Genomic DNA, 20646 nt, shown 5'->3' with positions numbered 1-20646 from the left:
AAAAACATTAAACCCGTACAAGCTAGGCAGGAGCACGCCCACACAGAAATAGCCCTCCAAGACCACAGTTGATAACTGTTCCTCCTAAACTCACAGAAAAAGAGAAATACAAGCAAAATGAAGAAGCGGAGGAGCCACTCCCAGTTAAAAGGCCAAGAGAATTCCCCTGAAGGAACAATGAAGCGGACCTCTTCAGTCGGAGAGACACCAAGGCCACAAAGGAGGTAATGAAAATGCTGAAGGGACTGAGAAAGGCTACCAACAGAAATGCAGATTACTGTAAAAAGGAACTAGAAACTAGAAGGAGCCAAGAAACATTTATTGGTGAGACGACAGCTGAGCTAAAGGCAATGAAGAGCAGAATGAATAAAGCAGAAGAAAGAATAAGTGATCTGGAAGAAAGAATTATGGAAATTACCCAATCAACACATCAGAGAGCAAATGAAAAAAAAAAGGAATATAAGAGACCTATGGAAGAGCCTGAAGCATGCCAATATACCTAACAGGGATTACAGAAGGGGAAGAAAGACAAAAGGGGACTGAAAATATATTGAAGAATTAGGGCTGAAAACTACCCAAACCTAAAGAAGGAAATATATATCCAGATATAGGAAGCACGGAGGTCTCAAACAGACCCATACCATGACATATTATAATAAAAATGGCAAAAGCTAAAGACAAAAGGGGATTCTAAAGAAGCAAAGAGAAAAAGTTCATTACAAGGGAACCCCCATAACGCTATGGGCTGATTTCACCACAGAAACACCGCTGGCCAGAAGGGAAGGGCAAAATATATTCCCAGTCTCAAAAGGGAAAACTCTGCAACCCAGAATACTCTAGCTACCCACCATGATTATCATTTAGAATAGAAGGAAAAAATATTGAAAGATTTTCTTTAAATAGAAAAGAAGCAAGAAGATATAGAAAGGAGGAAATCATAATCAGAAAGTAAATTACTTAAACTAGCCAACACACAGATCAAAAAGAAAAAAAAAAAAACTGTGAAACCAACAATAAATACAAGGAACAGCAAAAGGATAAACATGAAGATGTAAAACAGGACACCAAAATCATAAAATACGGGCAAGGAGAGTAAGAAAATGCAGACTCCGTTTTTTTTTTTTGGAATGTGTTTGAGCCTATGTGACTATCACTCTACAGAAAGCAGATATAAGAAGGCATTAACATACTTCAAAAACCAGGCACCCATGAGTCAAAAACTTACAATAAAGCCACAAAAACCAAAAAGAAGAGAACACAAGCATAAAAAACAAGGAAAACATCACACCACAGAAAGAAGAGTAAAACCAAGGAAAAACAAAGAACAAACTGGAAAACAAGGCTTAATTTGGCAATGAATACATATGTATCAATAATTACCTTAAATGTCAATGGACTGAATACTCCAATCAAAACCCATCAAGTGGCAGACTGGATTTAAAAAAAAAAAAGCCTACAATCTGCTCCCAACAAGAGACCCACCTTAGGGCAAAGGACACACACAGATTGAAAGTAGAGGGATGGAAAAAGATATTCATGCAAATGGAAGTAACAAAAAAGCTGGAGTTACACCATTTATATCAAACAAAATAGACTGTAAAGCAAAAGAGAAGGACACAAAATAATGATAAAGAGATCAATACAAGAAGAGGATTTTACACTGGTCAACATATATACATCTAATATAGGAGCACCCAAGTACATAAAACTAGTATTAATGGACATAAAGGGGGAAACTGATGGGAATACTATAATAGTAGGAGACTTCAAAACCCCACTGACATCAAGACACAGATCTTCTAGACAGAAAATCAATAAGGCAACAGAGAACCTAAATGACACAATAGAACAGATAGATTTAATTGATATTTTCAGGATATTATATCCAAAAACTAACAAAAAACACAGAGTACACATTCTTTTCAGGTGCACATGAGACATTCTCTGGGACTGACCACATACCAGGGCACAAACCTGACCTCAACGCATTTGAGAGTATGGAAATCACGCCAAGCATCTTCTCTGACCACAACGGCACAAAACTGTGAATCGCCCACAGGTTTCACTGCGACAAAGGGCACAAAGCCTGCGACCTTCCTACAAGCAAACAGCCAGCACACATCCCCGCACCTGCATGTGGCTGCTGGCAGGACCGCTGCCTCAGGGCTCAGTGTTACAAGAAAAGCTGCAGTGTTCAGTGGAGGAGTTCGCACCTAGAGTCTGTCCAGTCCGTGCATGGGCGGGGATGGACCAAACAAAAATCTGTGAGATGTAGCAAAAACAGTTCTTAGAGGAAGGTTCATAGTGAAACAGGCATTCCTCAAAAGATTAAAAATCTCTAATAGACAACCTCACCTACCACCTAAAAGAATTAGAAAAAGAAGAACAAAAAAACCTAAGGTCAGCAGGACAGAAATAATAAAGATCAGGGAGGAAATAAAGTAGAAATTTAAAAAAACAACAGAAAAAAAATCAGTAAAACCAAGAGTAGTCTTGCAGACATAAAGGTTTTGAACCTCTCTTTTCAAGGAGAAAGAAAAACGTAAAAATGGATTTCAACTGCATGCCATTCTGTAAATGGCAAAACTATGGAGACAATAAAAAGATCAATGGCTGCCAGGAGTTTGGGAGAGAGAACAGATAAACACACAGAGTGTTTAAGTTTTTATGAGCAGTGAAAATACTTTGAATGACATTATAAGGATGGATGTCCGTCATCATACTTCTGTCTAAAATAGAACACCCAACACTATTCACTTCATTAAAGCGAACCCGAAGGAGAATGGTGCACTCTGGTGGGTATGATGGCTCAATACAGTTCATTCTTGGTTTAAAAAGAAAAAAAAAGTACCACCCTGTTAATAATGGTTATGCAAGTGAGGGTCAAGGGTATATGGGGAATTTCTGTACCTTTCTGCCAATTTTGTTCTAAACCTAAAACTGCTTAAAAAAAAAAAAAAGTCTCAAAAAGAATTAATACTCAGGGTAGACATTTGTGGCAAAATTTTTATTTCACTTTTACATACGTATACATGTTATACATTTGTGTTTTTGTTGGACTGATGTAAAATGTATTTTTTTAGACCAAAAATGTTTGCAGGCCACTGTAGTTAAATTATACTGGCAAATAAAAGCACAAATTAACCTAAAAAAAAAAAAAGGAAAAGAAATCAACCACAAGAAAAGAAATTGTTAAAAAACCCAACCATTACATGGAGACTAAACAATGCTCTACTAAAAAACCAATGGATCAATGAGGAAACCAAAAGGGAAATTAAAAACACCTTGAGACCAAATGACAATGAAAACACAACCATACAAAACTTTATGAGATGTAGCAAAAGCAGTTCTTAGAGCAAAGTTCATAGTGATACAGGCATTCCTCAAAAGATGAAAAATCTCTAATAAACAACCTAACTGATCACCTAAAAGAATTAGAAAAAGAAGAACAAAAAAACCTAACTTCAGGAGGACAGAAATAATAAAGATCAGGGAGGAAATAGAGTAGAGATTTAAAAAACAGCAGAAAAAAAAAATCAATAAAACCAAGAAGAAATGGACGACTTTCTAGAAACTTACAGCACACCAAAACAGAATCAAAAAGAAATCATTTGAACAGACTCATCACTAGGCATGAAATAGAATCTGTAATTTTAAAACTCCCTACAAAGAAAAGGGGAAGATCAGATGGCTTCACAGGCAAATTCTACCAAACACACAAAGAACTTACACAACATTTCTTCTTAAATTGTTCCAAAAGATTTAGGAGGAGGGAACTCCAAAGACATGCTCTGAAGCCACCATCACCCTGACTCTTGTTTAGTGGATAAAGGTGCCTGACTCTGTGTGATCCCATGGACTGCAGCCTGCTGGGCTTCTCCGTCCATGGGATTTCCCAGGCAAGAATACTGGAGTGAGTTGTCATTTTCTTCTCCAGGGGATCTTCCCAAGCCAGGGATCAAACCCCCATCTCTTACATTGAGGGCAGATTCTTTACTGCTAAGCTACCAAGGCAAGCCCATCACCCTGATACCAAAACCAAAGATACCACCATAAAAGAAAATTACAGGAAAATACTGTTGATGAATATAGATGTAAAATCCTCAACAAAATATTAGCAAACCAATTCAACATATAAAAAAAAAAAATCATACGCCATGACCAAGTGGGATTCATCCCAAGTTCCTAAGGATGGCTCAACATACACACGAATCAATCAATGTAATACACATCACTAACAACAGAAAAATAAAAAACCACATGATCATCTCATGAGGAACAAGCATTTGCCAAAATTCAACATCCATTCATGATAAAATTCTCACCAAAGTAGGTATACAGGAAATGAATCTCAATATAATAAAAGCTATTTATGACAAACCAACAGCCAATATAATACTCCACAGTAGAAAAGTTGAAAGCCTTCCTGCTAAAATCTGAAACAAGACAAGGATATCCATTCTCACCACTTCTATTCAACATATTAATGGAAGTCCTAGCCTCAGCAATCAGACAAGAGCGAGAAATTAAAGTTTCCAATTTGGAAAGGAAGAGGTAAAATACTTTATGCAGATGACAGGATATTATATATAGAAAACTCTATAGATTTAGAGTTGGTCCATAAAGAAGGCTGAGTGCCAAAGAACTGATGCTTTCAAACTGCAGTGCTGCAGAAGACCCTTGAGAAATGGAAGCCATCTCATGTTCTTGGATTGGAAGAATATTGTTAAAATGGCCATACAACCCAAAGCAATCTACAGATTTAATGCGATCACTATCAAATGACCCATGACATTTTTCACAGACCTAGAATAATCTGAAATTTTATATGGAAGAATAAAAGAACCAGAATTGCCAAAGCAGAGCTATAAAATCAAAGTAGGAAGCATAACTCTTCCAGATTTCGGACAATACTACAAAGCCACACTAATGAAGACACCGTGGTACTGGTACAGAAACAGGCATACGGATCAATGGAACAGAGCGCACAGCAGTAACCCACACACCTGTGGCCAACATCTCCTCCTGCTTCTCTGACTATGCCAAAGCCTTTGACTGTGCGGATCACAGCAAACCGTGGACATTACTTCAAGAGATGGGAATACCAGACCACCTGACCTGCCTCCTGAGAAATCTGTGTGCAGGTCAAGAAGCAACAGTTAGAACTGGACATGGAACAATAGACTGGTTCCAAATTGGGAAACGAGTACGTCAAGGCTGTACATTGTCACCCTGCTTATTTACCTTATGTGCAGAGTACATCATGAGAAATGCTGGACTGGATGAAGCACAAGCTGGCATCAAAACTGCTGGGAGAAATATCAATAACCTCAGATGTGCAGATGACACCACCCTTATGGCAGAAAGCGAAGAGGAACTAAAGAGCCTCTTGATGAAAAGTGAGAGCAGAGTGAAAAACCTGGCTTAAAGCTCAACATTCAGAAAACTAAGATCATGGCATCTGGTCCCATCTCTTCATGGCAAATAGATGTGGAAACAGTGACAGACTTCATTTTTTGACCTCCAAAATCACTGCAGATGGTGACTGCAGCCATGAAATTAAAAGATGCTTGCTCCTTGGAAAAAAAGTTATTACCAACCTAGATAGCATATTCAAAAGCAGAGACATTACTTTGCTGACAAAGGTCCGTCTAGTTGAAGCTACAGTTTTTCCAGTAGTCATGTATGGATGTGAGTGTTGGACTATAAGGAAAGCTGAATGCCGAAGAATTGATGCTTTTGAACTGTGGTGTCGGAGAAGACTCCTGAGAGTCCCTTGGACTGCAAGGAGATCCAACCAGTCCATCTAAAAGGAAATCAGTCTTGAATATTCATTGGAAGGACTGATGCTGAAGCTGAAGCTCCAATACTTTGGCCACCTGATGCAAAGAACTGACTCACTGGAAAAGACCCTGATGCTGGGAAAGATTGAAGGCAGGAGGATAAGGGGATGACAGAGGATGAGATGGCTGGATGGCATTACTGACTCAATAGACCTGAGTCTGAGTCAACTCCAGGAGTTGGTGATGGACAAGGAGGCCTGGCGTGGTGCAATCCATGGGGTCACAAAGAGTTGGACACAACTGAGCGACTGAACTGAACTGCTGGCCAATTAATTTTTGATAAAGGAGGCAAGAATATAAAATGGGCAAAGTCTCCTCAGGGGTGTTGGGTAAGTTTGACAGCTGCATGTAAATCAATGAAGTTAGAACACACACTCTTGCCATGCATAAAAATGAACTCAAAATGGCTTAAAGACATAAACATAAGACATGACACCATAAAAATCCTTGCCAAAAGCACAGGCAAAACATTTTCTGACCTAAATGTTTTTCTCAGGTGAGTCTCCCAAGCCAATAGAAATAAAAACAAGGATAAACAGAACTGATTCAAATGTCCACATTTTGGCATTGCCAAGAAAGCCATTATTTAAAAATTAAAAAAAAGAAAAAAAGAAAACCTAAGAAGTGGGAGAAAATATTTGCAAATGATGTGACCAACAAGGGCTTAATCTCCAAATTATACAAACAGCTCATATAACTCAACAACAAAAAACAAACAATCCAATCAAAAAATGGGCAGAATCTTAAGACACTTCTCCACAGAAGACATAGAGATGACCAATACGCACATGAAAAGATGCTCAACATCACTAACCATCAGTCAGTCAGTTCAGTTGCTCAGTTGTGTCCGACTCTTTACAACCCCACAAACTGCAGCACGCCAGGGTTCCCTGTCCTTCACCAACTCCTGGAGCTTGCTCAAACTCATGACCATCAAGTCAGTGATGCCATCCAGCCATCTCATCCTTTGTCGTCCCCTTCTCCTCCTGCCTTCAATCTTTCCCAACATCAAGATCTTTTCCAATGAGTCAGTTCTTTGCATCAGGTGGCCAAAAGATTGGAGCTTTAGCATCAGACCTTCCAATAAATATTCAGGACTGATTTCCTTTAGGATGAACTGGTTGGATCTCCTTGCAGTCCAAGGGACTCTCAAGAGTCTTCTCCAACACCACAGTTCAAAAGCATCAATTCTTCGGTGCTCAGCTTTCTTTATGGTCCAACTCTCACATGCATACATGACCACTGGAAAAACTGTAGCTTTGACTAGACAGACCTTTGTCAGCAAAGTAATGTCTCTACTTTTTACTATGCTGTCTAGGTTGGTCATAGCTTTTCTTCCAAGGAGGAAACATCTTTTAATTTCATGGCTGCAGTCACCATCTGCAGTGATTTTGGAGCCCCCCAAAAATAAAGTCTCTCACTGTTTCCATTTTTTCCCCATCTATCTGCCATGAAGTGATGGAACTGGATGCCATGATCTTTGTTTTCTGAATGTTGAGTTTCAAGCCAACTTTTCCACTCTCCTCTTTCACTTTCATCAAGAGGCTCTTCAGTTCTTCTTCATTTTCTGCCTTAAGGGTGGTGTCATCTGCGTATCTGAGGTTATTGATATTTCTCCTGGCAATCTTGATTCTAGCTTGTGCTTCAACCAGCCTGGCATTTCACATGATGTACTCTGCATAGAAGTTAAATAAGCAGGGTGACAACATACAGCCTTGACGCACTCCTTTCCCAACAACCAGTCCGTTGTTCCATGTCCAGTTCTAACTGTTGCTTCTTGACCTGCACACAGATTTCTCAGAAGGCAGGTAAGATGCTCTGGTATTCCCATCTCTTGAAGAAATTTCCACAGTTTGTTGTTATCCACACAGTCAAAGGCCTTAGTCAATAAGGCAGAAGTAGATGTTTTTCTGGAACTCTCTTGCTTTTTCTAAGATCTAACAGATGTTGGCAATTTCATCTTTGGATCACTAACCATCAGAGAAATGCAAATCAAAACTACAGCAAGGTACCACCTCACACTGGTCAGAATGGCCAGTATAAACAAAGTCTACAAACAATAAATGCTGGAGAGGGTATGGAGAAAAGGGAATCTACACTGTTGGTGGGAATACAAACTGGCACAACTACTAAAGGAGATGAGTATGGAGTATGGAGGTTCCCTAAAAAACTAAAAATTGAACTACCACGTGACTCAATAATCCTATTCCAGCTCTATGTATGGGAAAACCATAATTTGAAAAGATACATGGACCCCAATGTTCATCACATTTACTTTGGTGCTATTTACCATAGACAAGAAATGGAAGCAACTTAAATGTCCATTGACAATGGAATAAAGACAATGTAGTATATCTATATAATGAAATATTACTCAGCCATAAAAAAGAATGAAATAATGCCATTTTCAGCAACATGGATGGACTTAAGATTATCACACTAAGTGAAGATAGACAGAGAAAGACAAATATCATATGTCATCACTCATTTATGGAATCTACCTAAAAAAAAAAAAAAAAAAAAAAAAGGATACAAATGAACTTATTTACAAAACAGAAAGACTCACAGATTTCAAAAACAAAGTTATATGGTTACCGAAGAGGAAATGTGGGAGAGAGGGATAAATTAGAAGCTTGGGATTAACATACACACACACTACTATATATAAAATAGATAACCAATAAGAATTACTGTATAACATGGAATTCTACTCATTATTCTTTAATACCGTATATGTGTAAAGAATCTGAAAATGAATGAATGTAGGTATAACTGAATCACTTTCCCACACACTTGAAACTAACACAATATTGTAAATCAATTATAATCCAATAAAATTAAAAAAAAAAAAAAGAAAATGCACAGATTGAAAAACAAGAAAAATTATTTTCAAATTCACCTACCAATGCAGGGGACAAAGGTTCCATCCCTGGTCCAGGAAGACCCCACATGCCACGGAGCAAAGAAGTCTGGGCGCTACAACTACCGAGCCAGCGCTTCCCGAGCCTGCAAGCCGCAACTACTGAGGCTGTGCGCCGCAAGGAGTGAAGCCTGCACGCCCCAGGGCCTGCGCACCACAAGAGACGCCACTGCAGCCAGAAGCCTGGCACTGCAAAGAGGAGGAGCCCCCACTGCAACTAGAGAGAAGCCGCATGCAGCAACAAAGACCCAGCACAGCCATAAATAAATAAATGAATCTTCCTTAAAAAAGAAAAAAAAAAAAAACTATCTTCATTTATAGGCAACATGACTGTCTACAAAGAAAATCCAAAGTAACCAACAAAGAAAACTACTAAAACTAATGTGAGTCTATTCAGGTTGCAGGATAAAAGATTAATGTACAAAAATCAATCATATTTCGAGGACTTCCCTGGTGGTGTACTGGCTATGACTCCATGTTCCCAGTGCAGAGGCTGGAGTTCGAGAACTAGACCCTACATGGTGGCATGACGTGTAACAGTTCACATACGGCAACTAACAGGCCCCACACACTTCCACTAAGATCCAGTGTGGCCAAATAAGTAAACAACATTTTTTTTTTTTAATGGAAAAAATTGTAAAAAATCAATTATATTTCTATTTACCAACAATGAATGATCAAAATTTGAATTTCAAATGTCATTTACAATAATATTTCATAACACTTGTGGATACATATGACAAAAGATGTGCACAATTTGTACACTGAAAACTCCATAACATACTGAGGGAAATTTAAAAAACACCTAAATATAAGGAGAGATAAGCCAGGCTTATGGGTTGAAAGGCTTAGTACTTCTAAGATGTCAAGTCTCTGCAAATTGATCTATGGATTCACCATCATCCTAATCAGGATCCCAGCAAGCTTTTTTGTAGAAATTGACGAGATGGGTCCATAATTTGTATGGAAATGCCACTAACCTAGTACAGCTAAAACAGGTTTGAAAGATAATTAAGTTCAAGGACTAAGAAAGCCTGATTTCAAGACTCATTATCAAGCTATAGTTATCAAGACAGTGCGTCTGCTGTAAAGATAGGCAATTCGATCAATGGAAAATACTGAGAGTACAGAAATAGTTCCGTAATTATTTGGACAAATAATTTTTAACAAAACTGTAAGAGGCAATTTGGTGGGAAATGGGTGGTCATTTCAACACATCGTGCTAAGAACTGAATGTCACAGATAAAAAAATGAGTATCAACCTATACCTCACACCATACACAAAAAATCAAGTCAAAATGGATCACAGGTCTAAACTACAGAACTTCTAGAAACATACGAGAAAACCTTTAAGGCCTTGAGTTAGGCAAAGATCTCATATGTAATACCAAAAGCATGATTCCTAAGAAAAATACTGATAAACTGACCTACCTCAAAATGAAAAACTTCAAAAGACAGTTAAAATAATACAAAGGTAAGCCACAGACTGGGGAAAAAAATTTGCAAAACATATCTGATAAAGGATTTATATTCAGAACATATTAAGAATGCTCAAAATTCAATGGTAAGACAATAAACAATCTAACGGAAAAAAAAAAGGCAAAACAACCAACCAACCAAATATTAGAACAGACATTTCAGCAAAGAAAATAAATGGAGAGCAAAAATCACATAAAAAGACACTTAACAGCATTAGTCATTAGAGAAATGCAAACTAAAACCACAATGAGATACCACTGTCCACATCCATAGGAGTGGCTAAAATGACAAAGACTGACCCACCAAGTGTTGGCAAAGACTTAGCGGAACTGGAAGCATCATACACTTCTGGTGGGAATGTAAAATGGTACAATTTTTCGAGAAACATTTTGGAAGTTTCTTAAAAAGTGAAACATATACTTATCAAATGATCTACTCCATTCTATTCCTAAGAAAAATGATGGCATGCATCTTGCATGAAAACCTTTATGATAGCTTTACGTGTAATGGGTGAAAACTGGAAAACCCCAAATGTCCATAAACAGATGAATGAATAAAATGCATTATATGCCATACAGTGGACCACTCCCTATCAATAAAAACAAATGAAAACTTACCGACACACATTAACAACATGGGTGACTCTCAAAAACAATCATGTTAAGTTAAAGAGGCCAGGCAAAAAGGAGTGCATGCTGTAAAATATAAAATTCTAGAAAAAGCAAGCTAACCTACAGTGACAGAAAGCAGATCGGGGCTTCCTAGAGTTGAAGTAGAGAAGGCTGGGAGGAAGGGGATGACAAAGGCACATGAGGAAAACTCTGTGGGACATGAACACATTCAGGATCTTGATTACAATGCTAGCTTCATGGGTATATGCATAATCTACACTACATCAAACTGTATACTTTAAAGATGCACAGTTCATTGTAGTGCAATTCTCAATATTTAAAATCAACAGGACTTCATATCTAATGATGGAGCAGGAGTTACAGAGAACAGATACACAAGACCCATTAGAATCAAATTTCAATCTACTATAATTACTACTGTATTTCCAGTGCCTAAATCAGTACTTGGTATAGCACAAGCTTAACCAACACTCGTAAACAAACCGCACCCCTCGCGCCACAGCAAGAACACACAGGCAAGGGCAGGACAGAGGCCGAGGCTGTGCCAGATGCTTTCAACCAAACCCTGACGGCGTAACAAAACTCTCCTCCAGTCAGGATCCTTTGATTATGTTTATCATTATTTCTCACAGTGATCTGGCCTCACACGTTAACAATTTATATAGATACTGACACAGATTTCTGCTCTAAAATTCATGGTAAACCAGTAACATTCTTAGCCTTACAGGACAGTTTTGTTACCCATGGCTCTATTCCAAGTGCCAAGAGGAGAATGTGTTTCTTTGACAGTCCCCAGACAATCCACATCTTCATTTTTAGTTTCTTTAGTGGAAACACAATCAGATTTATGTTTTCTGGTATAAGTTATCTTAGGACCTATTTGGTACATTTAGTTCAATTCAGTCGCTCTGTCGTGTCTGACTCTTTGCGACCCCATGAACCACAGCATGCCAGGCCTCCCTGTCTACCACCAACTCCAGGAGTTCATCCAAACTCATGTCCATTGAGTCAGTGATGCCATCCAACCACCTCATCCTCTGTTGTCCCCTTCTCCTCCTGCTTTCAATCTTTTCCAACATCAAGGTCTTTTCAAATGAGTCAGCTCTTCACATCAGGTGGCTAAAATATATTTAAGTTTCCTGTTAAAACAGACTCAATCTATTCCACTGGTTTACAAAGCTTTTGAAGAAGCACAAAATTTTTCTGATGATCTGAATTTTCTGATTAACAATAAAAAACCCACCTCTGTGTTCCATAACACAGACGAAGTGTTTTGATCCTTAGAAGATACGATGAATTGATTTTCTTAGCAATGGTGCAGCGGATGTTTCAATTACAAATTCTAGTATTTGTAATCACTACACACTGTACATTCTCACTGGAGGTCTGTGATTGACTATGCTACGGTATGGTTAAGCTTCCAAGAGGCAAAGACCATTCCCAGATTCTGAGGGGCAGTGTGTGTGTCCTAATTTAGCCAACCTCAAACACCACCAGAGGCCACAAGGGTAAAGACATACAGGTTTAATTATGTCCTGTCTCAAAAAAGCTCGAAGCACATGTCCTTGACAGTGGAGTGATAACACTTCCAATAAATAAAGGCTATCCAGGAAGAGGGGGCAAGCATTAGGCTGGATGCATATACTGCTAATGAGGATAAAGTGAATGTGATAACCATATCTCATTACAGGTAAGCAAAATCCCAGGTTATGGTAAAGAAGTTTTGAAAGAATTATTTTGTTAATTAGTATAATTTATACAACAAGGCGGAGAAGGCAATGGCACCCCACTCCAGTACTCTTGCCTGGAGAATCCCATGGACGGAGGAGCCTGGTGGGCTGCAGTCCATGGGGTCACTAAGAGTCGGACATGACTGAGCGACTTCACTTTCACTTTCATGCATTGGAGAAGGAAATGGCAACCCACTCCAGTGTTCTTGCCTGGAGCATCCCAGGGACGGGGGAGCCTGGTGGGCTGCCGTCTATGGGGTCGCACAGAGTCGGATACGACTGAAGCGACTTAGCAGCAGCAGCAGCATACAACAAGGTAGCCGTGATTCTGAGAAGGCACCTAGGAAGATGGGAAAGTGACGAAGAGAAGCGAAGTGAACTAAAATGATTACGTGCCTGGTACTGTGTACATGTTACTTGACACCCATGACATTCCCATGAAGGAGCTGTAACTGCCTCCTCTTAGAGACGAGAGAACTGACAGCAAAGTGAAGTAACCTGCCCCAAGGCCATACCTCTGACCACACTGGAGCTCTCGGTTTCTAGTTCAGGCCTGCTGGTTCCAAAATCGTGATATTCTCATTACTCTATGCAAGTTACATAGGAAGATTCCAACAGAAGAAAAGCAAATAATATGCCTGGCTTATTTTTGCTGATGAGAATGCCAGCTAAAAGCTGCCATGACAGACTGAGTCACAGTGGACTGACTTACTTCAAGGAGGAATCGCCAACGCCAATACACCCTCGCAAGCTCAGCTTCCTCAGGAACCCACCACATCGCTTTGAGATGTTTTCCACCACTCGACCCTTCAATGGAGAAAGTTGGAAAAAATCTTATTCATGCTGCTTATCTAACAGCAAAATAACCTGAAGTTTAGGAACTAAATATGTATTTCCAGGTGTTTATCTTAGAACATTCTTCCAACACCCCACTTCTGCTCCTAGTGTATAAAGGGACTGCAAGCATTGAAAAAACGTTTTCAATTAAAACATTAAGTCTTTTTAAAAATCACACACTACTCTTTGAAAGCCTCAACTCTGGAGGCAGGCCTCCCCGAGCCAGGGCTCACGGCTACTCCACGAATTCTAAGGCTTTTGAGGCCAGCTATGGCAACACTGGCTGCTGGGCAGAGATCTAAAACAACGTTGCTTAAAAAAAAAAAAGAAAATCTATTTAAGCTAAACAGTACTACTCTAAAAATATGAAAATGCAACATAAAAGCTACCCCTCTTTCTTCTCAGCAACCCCCTATTTAAACATATTTGCTTTGAAAAGGTAACTTTGGCTGGGTACTGGCAGATATATGAGAACACTGATTAAGCACTTCCACTTTTTCAGGCATGATTTTAATACTTTCTTGTATCTGTTAAGGCTCATTTAATATTCACAATAACTGTGAAGACTACTCTTCCACGAACTAAGGAAGAGAATGTCTGAAATACAGGAAATCCCTTGGGATGTCTCTCAGTATTAATATGCCCTAGGATTAAAGTCAACGGGAAACTGAAGCCAGTCCAAAGAGGACTATTCATGGCTTTGGGAATGGCAGTTTGGGTCAGTCCATCAAGTAAGGAACCACGACCAGCTGAGGGGCTTGCTGAAGACAGAAGGAAGGCAGGACGTGTGGCAGAAGGCAGCTGCAAGCGCCAAGTCTGACCACGTGAGCAGCTACAGGTTAGGGCTGTGACGGCTGTATTTGCTCCCTATTTTGTCACGACCGTGTGTACAGAACAAGTATTTTTCTGTCTTTCCTGTCTTTTCCCCTTTCTGTGTGATATGAGATGTACTGACTTTGTATCATAGTAAAGTTCTTTCAATTCCGCATTCACGTGCTGAAGGCACCAAGCGTCAGCAAGAATGAGTATCACTCTAGGACTTTGCCTCCGCTTCTGAGGAGGGGCTTAAGCGTATTTTTGGTTGTACACTGGATAGCTGAATCATACTAGGCGGAATCATGAGTGCGTACTGTCTTTATGTGGAGATGAAGTATGGTTTAAGGACATGCCTATGGGTGCAAGTTGACAAGGGGTGAACTCATGATGATTAATGTCATGGTCAACATGACTGGGTCACAGCCAGCCAGTCTGTGACTTGGCCAAACATCATTCTGGGTGTTGTTGTCTGTAAGGGTTTCTGGATGAGATTAGCATCTGAATCAGCAGGCTGAGTAAAGCAGATTGTCCTCCCCAGCAGCGGTGAACAGAGCAAAAAGGGCTGACTGAGAGAGATCTCCTGCCTGACGGCTGAGCCAGACATTGCTCTTCTCTGGCCTTTGGACCTGGGCTGAAACATCAACTCCTCTTGGGTCCCGAACCTGCCAGCTTTCAGACTGGAATTCACACACTGGCTCTGCTGGCTCACAGGCCTTCTGACTTGGACTGGAGCTACAGCTCTCCTGGGCCCACAGCTTGCGGACTGCACATCTGGGAACTTCTCAGCCTCCATCATCACATGACCCAGTTCCTCATAAGGAATCTCTATGTCTGTATCTATATACACACACGAAATCTTATTGGCTCTGTTCTTCTGGAGAATCCAGACTAATACAGGGTGGATTCAATATCTTCATTTTGCAAATAAATAAAGTAAATGGTTACACTGCCATTACACTTCACTGAGTAGCAGAGCTGGGGTTTATATCAAGTCTCCGTGACTCTAAGAGCTGTGTCCTCTGCATGATAACCACACCCACAAGGGAGGAAACACTGAAAAGGCCATTTCGTTTCATTTCTAATACCATCGTCCTTACTTTACAAAACAGCTATCTTGACACTGAACTCCAAGCCCTAAGAGTCCACCAGGACACATCAAACCACAGTATTACAGAAGCAAGATTCACACAGACTGGTTAACAACTTAAGCTGAAAATCCAAATTCTGATCTTGCTGGTGGCTTTATCTATGTTTTCTTGAGTCCTATCTATGTTAATAATTAGTTTTTGAGCCAAAACTCCAGACATCTTTAAAATAAATTTGTCAGTGGCAGGAAAAAAAAAAAGATTATGAGTTGGAAATCCAAGATAAATATCTAAATATTGAATAAAACTGCAAAAATAGCTCCACACCAATGTCTACAAATAGAGCACATCATTCTATTTTCTCCATTTCAAGTTAGTCACTTTTACAAACTTCCTATTCTTCCTTCTATGGAGTAGAAGTTTTTATATTGGAATTAAAAAAATTACATTCAGAATTTTCTGTTGCACTGTTTCTAGATAAGAGAAAAAAAATAAGCAAATCCTTTTCAAATGCAAATTCCAGTCAGCGACACTATGTAACATCCATTAGAGAGTATGCTATAGGTAAGCATTTTAGAAAGAAAGGCGTTACAGAAAAATAAGGCCTAACAGAGGAGCCCTTGGACTTATGACTTTCAGATAAGACTATTTAGTTATTTCTCATTTTTGGCCTCACAGACTCTTAATAACCATGAAGACAACAAAATGTTCGGCTTTCAAAGGCATGGGAAATGCCTGAGCATCAGGGAAGCGACACTCACTCAGGAGACAGCAACGCTCAGGGAGAGGCCCGGTGCACACCCGCCACCTGCACGCGCCATTCTGAGATCAATCTCTGCCTTTTCTCTGGGATTCAAACCATGAAGCCCACTGTTCACAGTACCTACTCTCTCCCTTATGTGAGTGACTTTGGGTAAGTTACTCAAACTTTCTTGCCTAAGTTTCTCCCATTTGTGTTTCTGAGAAGGCTAAAGTAATTAACACACAGAAAGTACTTAGAAGAGTACCCGGCACACGGTAAATACTCAGTATACCAGTCCTGCTCCTTGGCACTTTCTCTCTTCTCTCAACAGATCCACTTTTGTCCCAAACAAATGAATCTGAGACCATGAGTTTATCCATGGGATGCTTCCCGGGGTGACCACCCAGAGGTCCTATTAGCGTCCATCGTTGGTGGTTTAGTTGCTAGGTCGTGTCCGACTCTTGCGACCCCATGGACTCTAGCCCGCCAGGCTCCTCTGTCCATGGGATTCTCCAGGCCAGAATACTAGAGTGGGTTGCCATTCACTTCTCCAGAGGATCTACCCAACCCAGGAATCAAACCCGGGTCTCCTACACTGCAGGCAGATTCTTCGCTGACTGACCTAGGAGCAAAGGACCCGTTATTTGTCTGCGGGAGGCTCCATACTTATTTGTCTACGGGAGGCTCCATACTTGGTTTAGAAGCCAACCTGGATTCCGAGTGGTAGCCCAAAGGGGGGACTAATTAGTGTTAGACTATATTCTTCACAGGTAGCTCTCTACACATGTGGTGAGCCATGACCTGGTCTCTTTAGTAGAAGTGGGGCTTTCCTGGTGCGGGAGACCTGGTTTCAACCCCTGGGTCGGGAAGATCCCATGGAGAAGAGCATGGCAACCCACTCCAATGTTCTTGCCTGGAGAATCCCATGGACAGAGGAGCCTGGTGGGCTACAGCCCATGGGGTTGCAAAGAGTCAGACATGACTGAGCAATTAACACTTTCACTTTAGTGGAAGTACTCAAGTATTTCTGCAATGCGTTTACACAGCTGCGGTCAGCTAAAATAGTGAGACCAAATGATGTATGAGGTAGTGATATTTACGTGAAATAGCATTTTTTTCCTTGGCACACTGTGTGGCATGCAGGATCTTAGTTCCCCAACCAGGGAACTGCATTGGGTGCACAGAGTCTTAACCATTGGACTGCCAGGGAAGTCCTGAAATAGTATTTTTTTTTTTGAAATAGTATTTTTTTAATATCTGAATTGAAAAGCTTTTTATGTGCCTTCCAAAAAGTTGTAGTTTGGAAAAATCAAAGAAAACTGAAGAGATGATAAAAACAAAAACCCACAGGAAAAAAATGCTTACAATTTTTTTTTTTAAAACAATGACTCTCCTTTGCCCAGAAGAAATGACAATTTTTACAATTTAATATTCTCCTCAACATCGCTAAGTAAACACAATGAACAAAGCTCTATAGATTATCAGTTCGAAGGAGAAATATATGTCAGCATGTTTGGGAGGGGCTCTATTGTAATCATTAAGTCTGGAAGGAGTTTTAAACAATTCCTGACTCAGGGACCAGAGTTCAAGCCAAGAACAAGAGTTTATCTTTCCAGGGAGCCTGGGAAAGCCCAAGGCCCCTGCCCGCTGCCAAGCTCAGAGCACAGCAACCTGCGTGGAGGCCGATGTGGTCAACCTTGTGCTCAGCCCTGCCTCCTGCAGCGGCGTCTGCTTCACTGGGTTAGACGGCTCCAGGACAGGCATCACTGACTCGATGGACACGAGTCTGAGCAAACTCCGGGAGATGGTGAAGGACAGGGAAGCCTGGTGTGCTGCAGCCCATGGGGTCGCAAAGAGTCAGACACGACTGAGAGACTGAACACCCACAAAGAGACAGGCAAGCAGCAAGTGACCAGAGAAGGAGGTGACGGGCCTCCACATCTGGCCATTAGTTCTTGGTAACACTATCTCCCTGTTAAACATATTTCCTTATCCATTAAAAAAGACACAAAATACATAATAAAAACATGTGAACACGCTACATGAGCAACTGATTTAAAACACAATTCCACTACACTGAGTTGACTAAACTAGAAATCAGTAAGGTTTTACTAACAATAGGCAGATAATAAAACTTCAGCATCTCCAGACCCTTAAAATAGTACTCTAGACGGTCACTATGTGTAGTACTCTTTATTACTGCCCTGTTTCTTTTTGGTTAGAAATGCGTACTTAATATTACAGTTGTTTTAAGAAAAATTTTCCCATTTGATCTGGTTTACCATTCTTTTTTTTTATTAATAGCTTATTAATAGCTTCTTTATTAGTTTAACTGGCAGATATAATCAAAGGACTCAGAAGAAAAGTGACATTATATTACTAACCATTTGCCAGGTTGAATCTTTAACCCAGGGAGCTTTGCATATTTTTTTACATTCCATATTTGGTTAATTTGACACAAATTAGAACTCCCAATTCTAGAAAGGCTCAACTGTATTCAAATTAAGCAGGAAAATATCTAACTGCTATTGCCTAAGAATTCACAAGCACTGTGCTCTCAAGTGGGGGAATAAGCAGTATTGAATAGTGTTGTTGTTTAGTCGCTTAGTCGCTAAGTCATGTCCAACTCTTTCATGACCCCATGGTCTACAGCCCACCGGGCTCCTCTGTCCATGGGATTTTCCAAGCACGAATACTGGAGTGGGGTGCCATTTCCTTCTCCAGGTGGTTTACCATTCTTAAATGAAGACATTTACATATTTCCAGGTAAATACACCAGAATCCTGGAATTATAAAGGCTCTAAGATTACGTCCCTTGCTTACTTTGTAAACAATAAAACCAAGGCACTGAGAGAGTACACGCCTTAGGTGGCTGAGCTGGAGGGACATCTCCATCTCCAGCCTCCCTCCTGGGCTCGTGCCTCTGCCATTTCTCCATTCCTAGTGCTGAATTAGAATTCTCAGCGGAGTTCTCAGGTCAATAAATACTTGTCAAGAGTCTCCTAAGACTAAAGCACTGAACCAAGTTTTAACAATACAGGTGCGAGGCTTTGGAAAGCTGAGTGGTAAAGCTTAGACTGTAAACACGAATAAGGGGTAAAGTAAAATTCTGTCACTGATAAAGCAAAGAGTAAAGCACAAGCAGAATTTTGGTCTGAAGTATGCAAATACCTCCCAGGTGTTTTTCTTCTCTATCCCACCTTGACCGCGTAATATTAAATCTAAACGTGGTAAATTAAAGGGCAGGAAACAGTGAGCAGCTGACTCATCTTTAAAAAAAATCTTGAGTCTAAAGCAGGCTAACTTACCTCTACATCTGTTTGAAAGTTGAAAAGGTCTATTCTTTGCCAGTTGCTTCCATCCAGGGCTAAGATGTTCCAGGCCTGGGAAGTTAGGAGGGATCAGGGTGAAAAAGATAAATTTATTGAGATTGTTAAAGTCTTGATTCAACTTTTCTATTTCCAAAATTTATTCTTGATAGATATGAAGTCAATAATCAAATGTGAAATTATGATAATACCGTTATGTTAAATATAAAACATGATATTTTAACATTTAACTGTTTGAGTGAAAACTTATCCTCATTCTAATAAAACTTGATTATTTCTTTTTAAAAATTTATTCCTTTTTCTATTTCTTTTAATTGGAGGCTAATTACTTTACATGATTATTTCTTGATTACAAATCTGGTTAATACCCTACCTTGGAAATCTGTGCACATCGGCACAAGGTTACTATATCCAAGAAGGAAAATATTCTAGGAAGAAAGGGGAAAAAGCACAAAAGTGAGATGGTATTAACATTTTAGAATATCTATAGTTGAAAGATAAAATCTAGTGTGCCAACTGCATATTACTAACTTTTTCAAGATTTATCAATTCATAATATACAAGAGCACTATAATTTTACCTCGCTATTGTGAAATATTAAATGTTTGCACATTCCAAAGTTGTTCTAGAAACATTACACAAATTCCCTTAAACCAGAACTCATTAAACTTTTATTTCTCTTGTTCTAAATCACAGACATGGGACAGTAGATCATACCTTGTTCTATTCAAAGACCAATCTCACCTGCCAGACACTGAGCCTAGTGAGAGCACGCCCCTAGCACAAGTGCAAACTCCCCTTTTGGTAGGAGACACACCAAACAGGCTCAGGTGCCTGAGGCTCAAACAGTATGGCCAAGAAAAGCTCCACGATAAAACCCACTTGCTTTTTATGTATTTGTTCACAGGGCAGAAAGATGGAGCTCGTTACCTGGAAAGGTCTATAAATGACCAGTTTTTCCTGAGCAAAAGCCAAGAAGCTATAGAAGACAGGAAAGACAGGGAAAAAGAAGAGAAGAGAGAAGCAACCTAAAACCTAGTGGACACTGTCAGCGTGGCAGGGTCGGAGAGAGCGCCTGACACTATGGCAGCAGAGCTGGGCTGCTGAGGACAGCGCAGGATAATAGCTGCATGTGCCTCAGCGCTCAGTGGGAACAGCTGAAGACAAAGAGCAGCTTTCCCGGGAGAGGAAGAGTGAATGGCGATGCAGTCAGGTACAACAGGGTCTCGATCC

At 40.0% G+C, this 20646-nt stretch overlaps 1 protein-coding gene across 8 annotated transcripts in view; it reads right to left on the bottom strand.

The window, feature by feature from the left end:
- Window positions 1-20646, bottom strand: part of FBXL2 (F-box and leucine rich repeat protein 2) — an 88229-nt gene that overhangs the window by 24042 nt on the left and 43541 nt on the right. For all 8 annotated transcript variants that reach the window (XM_025272281.3, XM_045163997.1, XM_045163998.1 and 5 more), the window contains exons 3-5: window positions 19787-19841; window positions 19393-19467; window positions 13317-13411 (exon numbers count right to left, since the gene is read on the bottom strand). In XM_025272281.3, coding sequence (XP_025128066.1) covers window positions 13317-13411; window positions 19393-19467; window positions 19787-19841 — 225 coding nt within the window. The remainder of the gene's footprint in view (window positions 1-13316; window positions 13412-19392; window positions 19468-19786; window positions 19842-20646) is intronic.

The sequence above is a fragment of the Bubalus bubalis genome, chromosome 21 (assembly GCF_019923935.1).
Source record: "Bubalus bubalis isolate 160015118507 breed Murrah chromosome 21, NDDB_SH_1, whole genome shotgun sequence".
Lineage (NCBI taxonomy): Eukaryota > Metazoa > Chordata > Mammalia > Artiodactyla > Bovidae > Bubalus > Bubalus bubalis.
The sequence above is the reverse complement of the archived record's forward strand: the minus strand, read 5'-3'. Positions and strand labels throughout refer to the sequence as shown.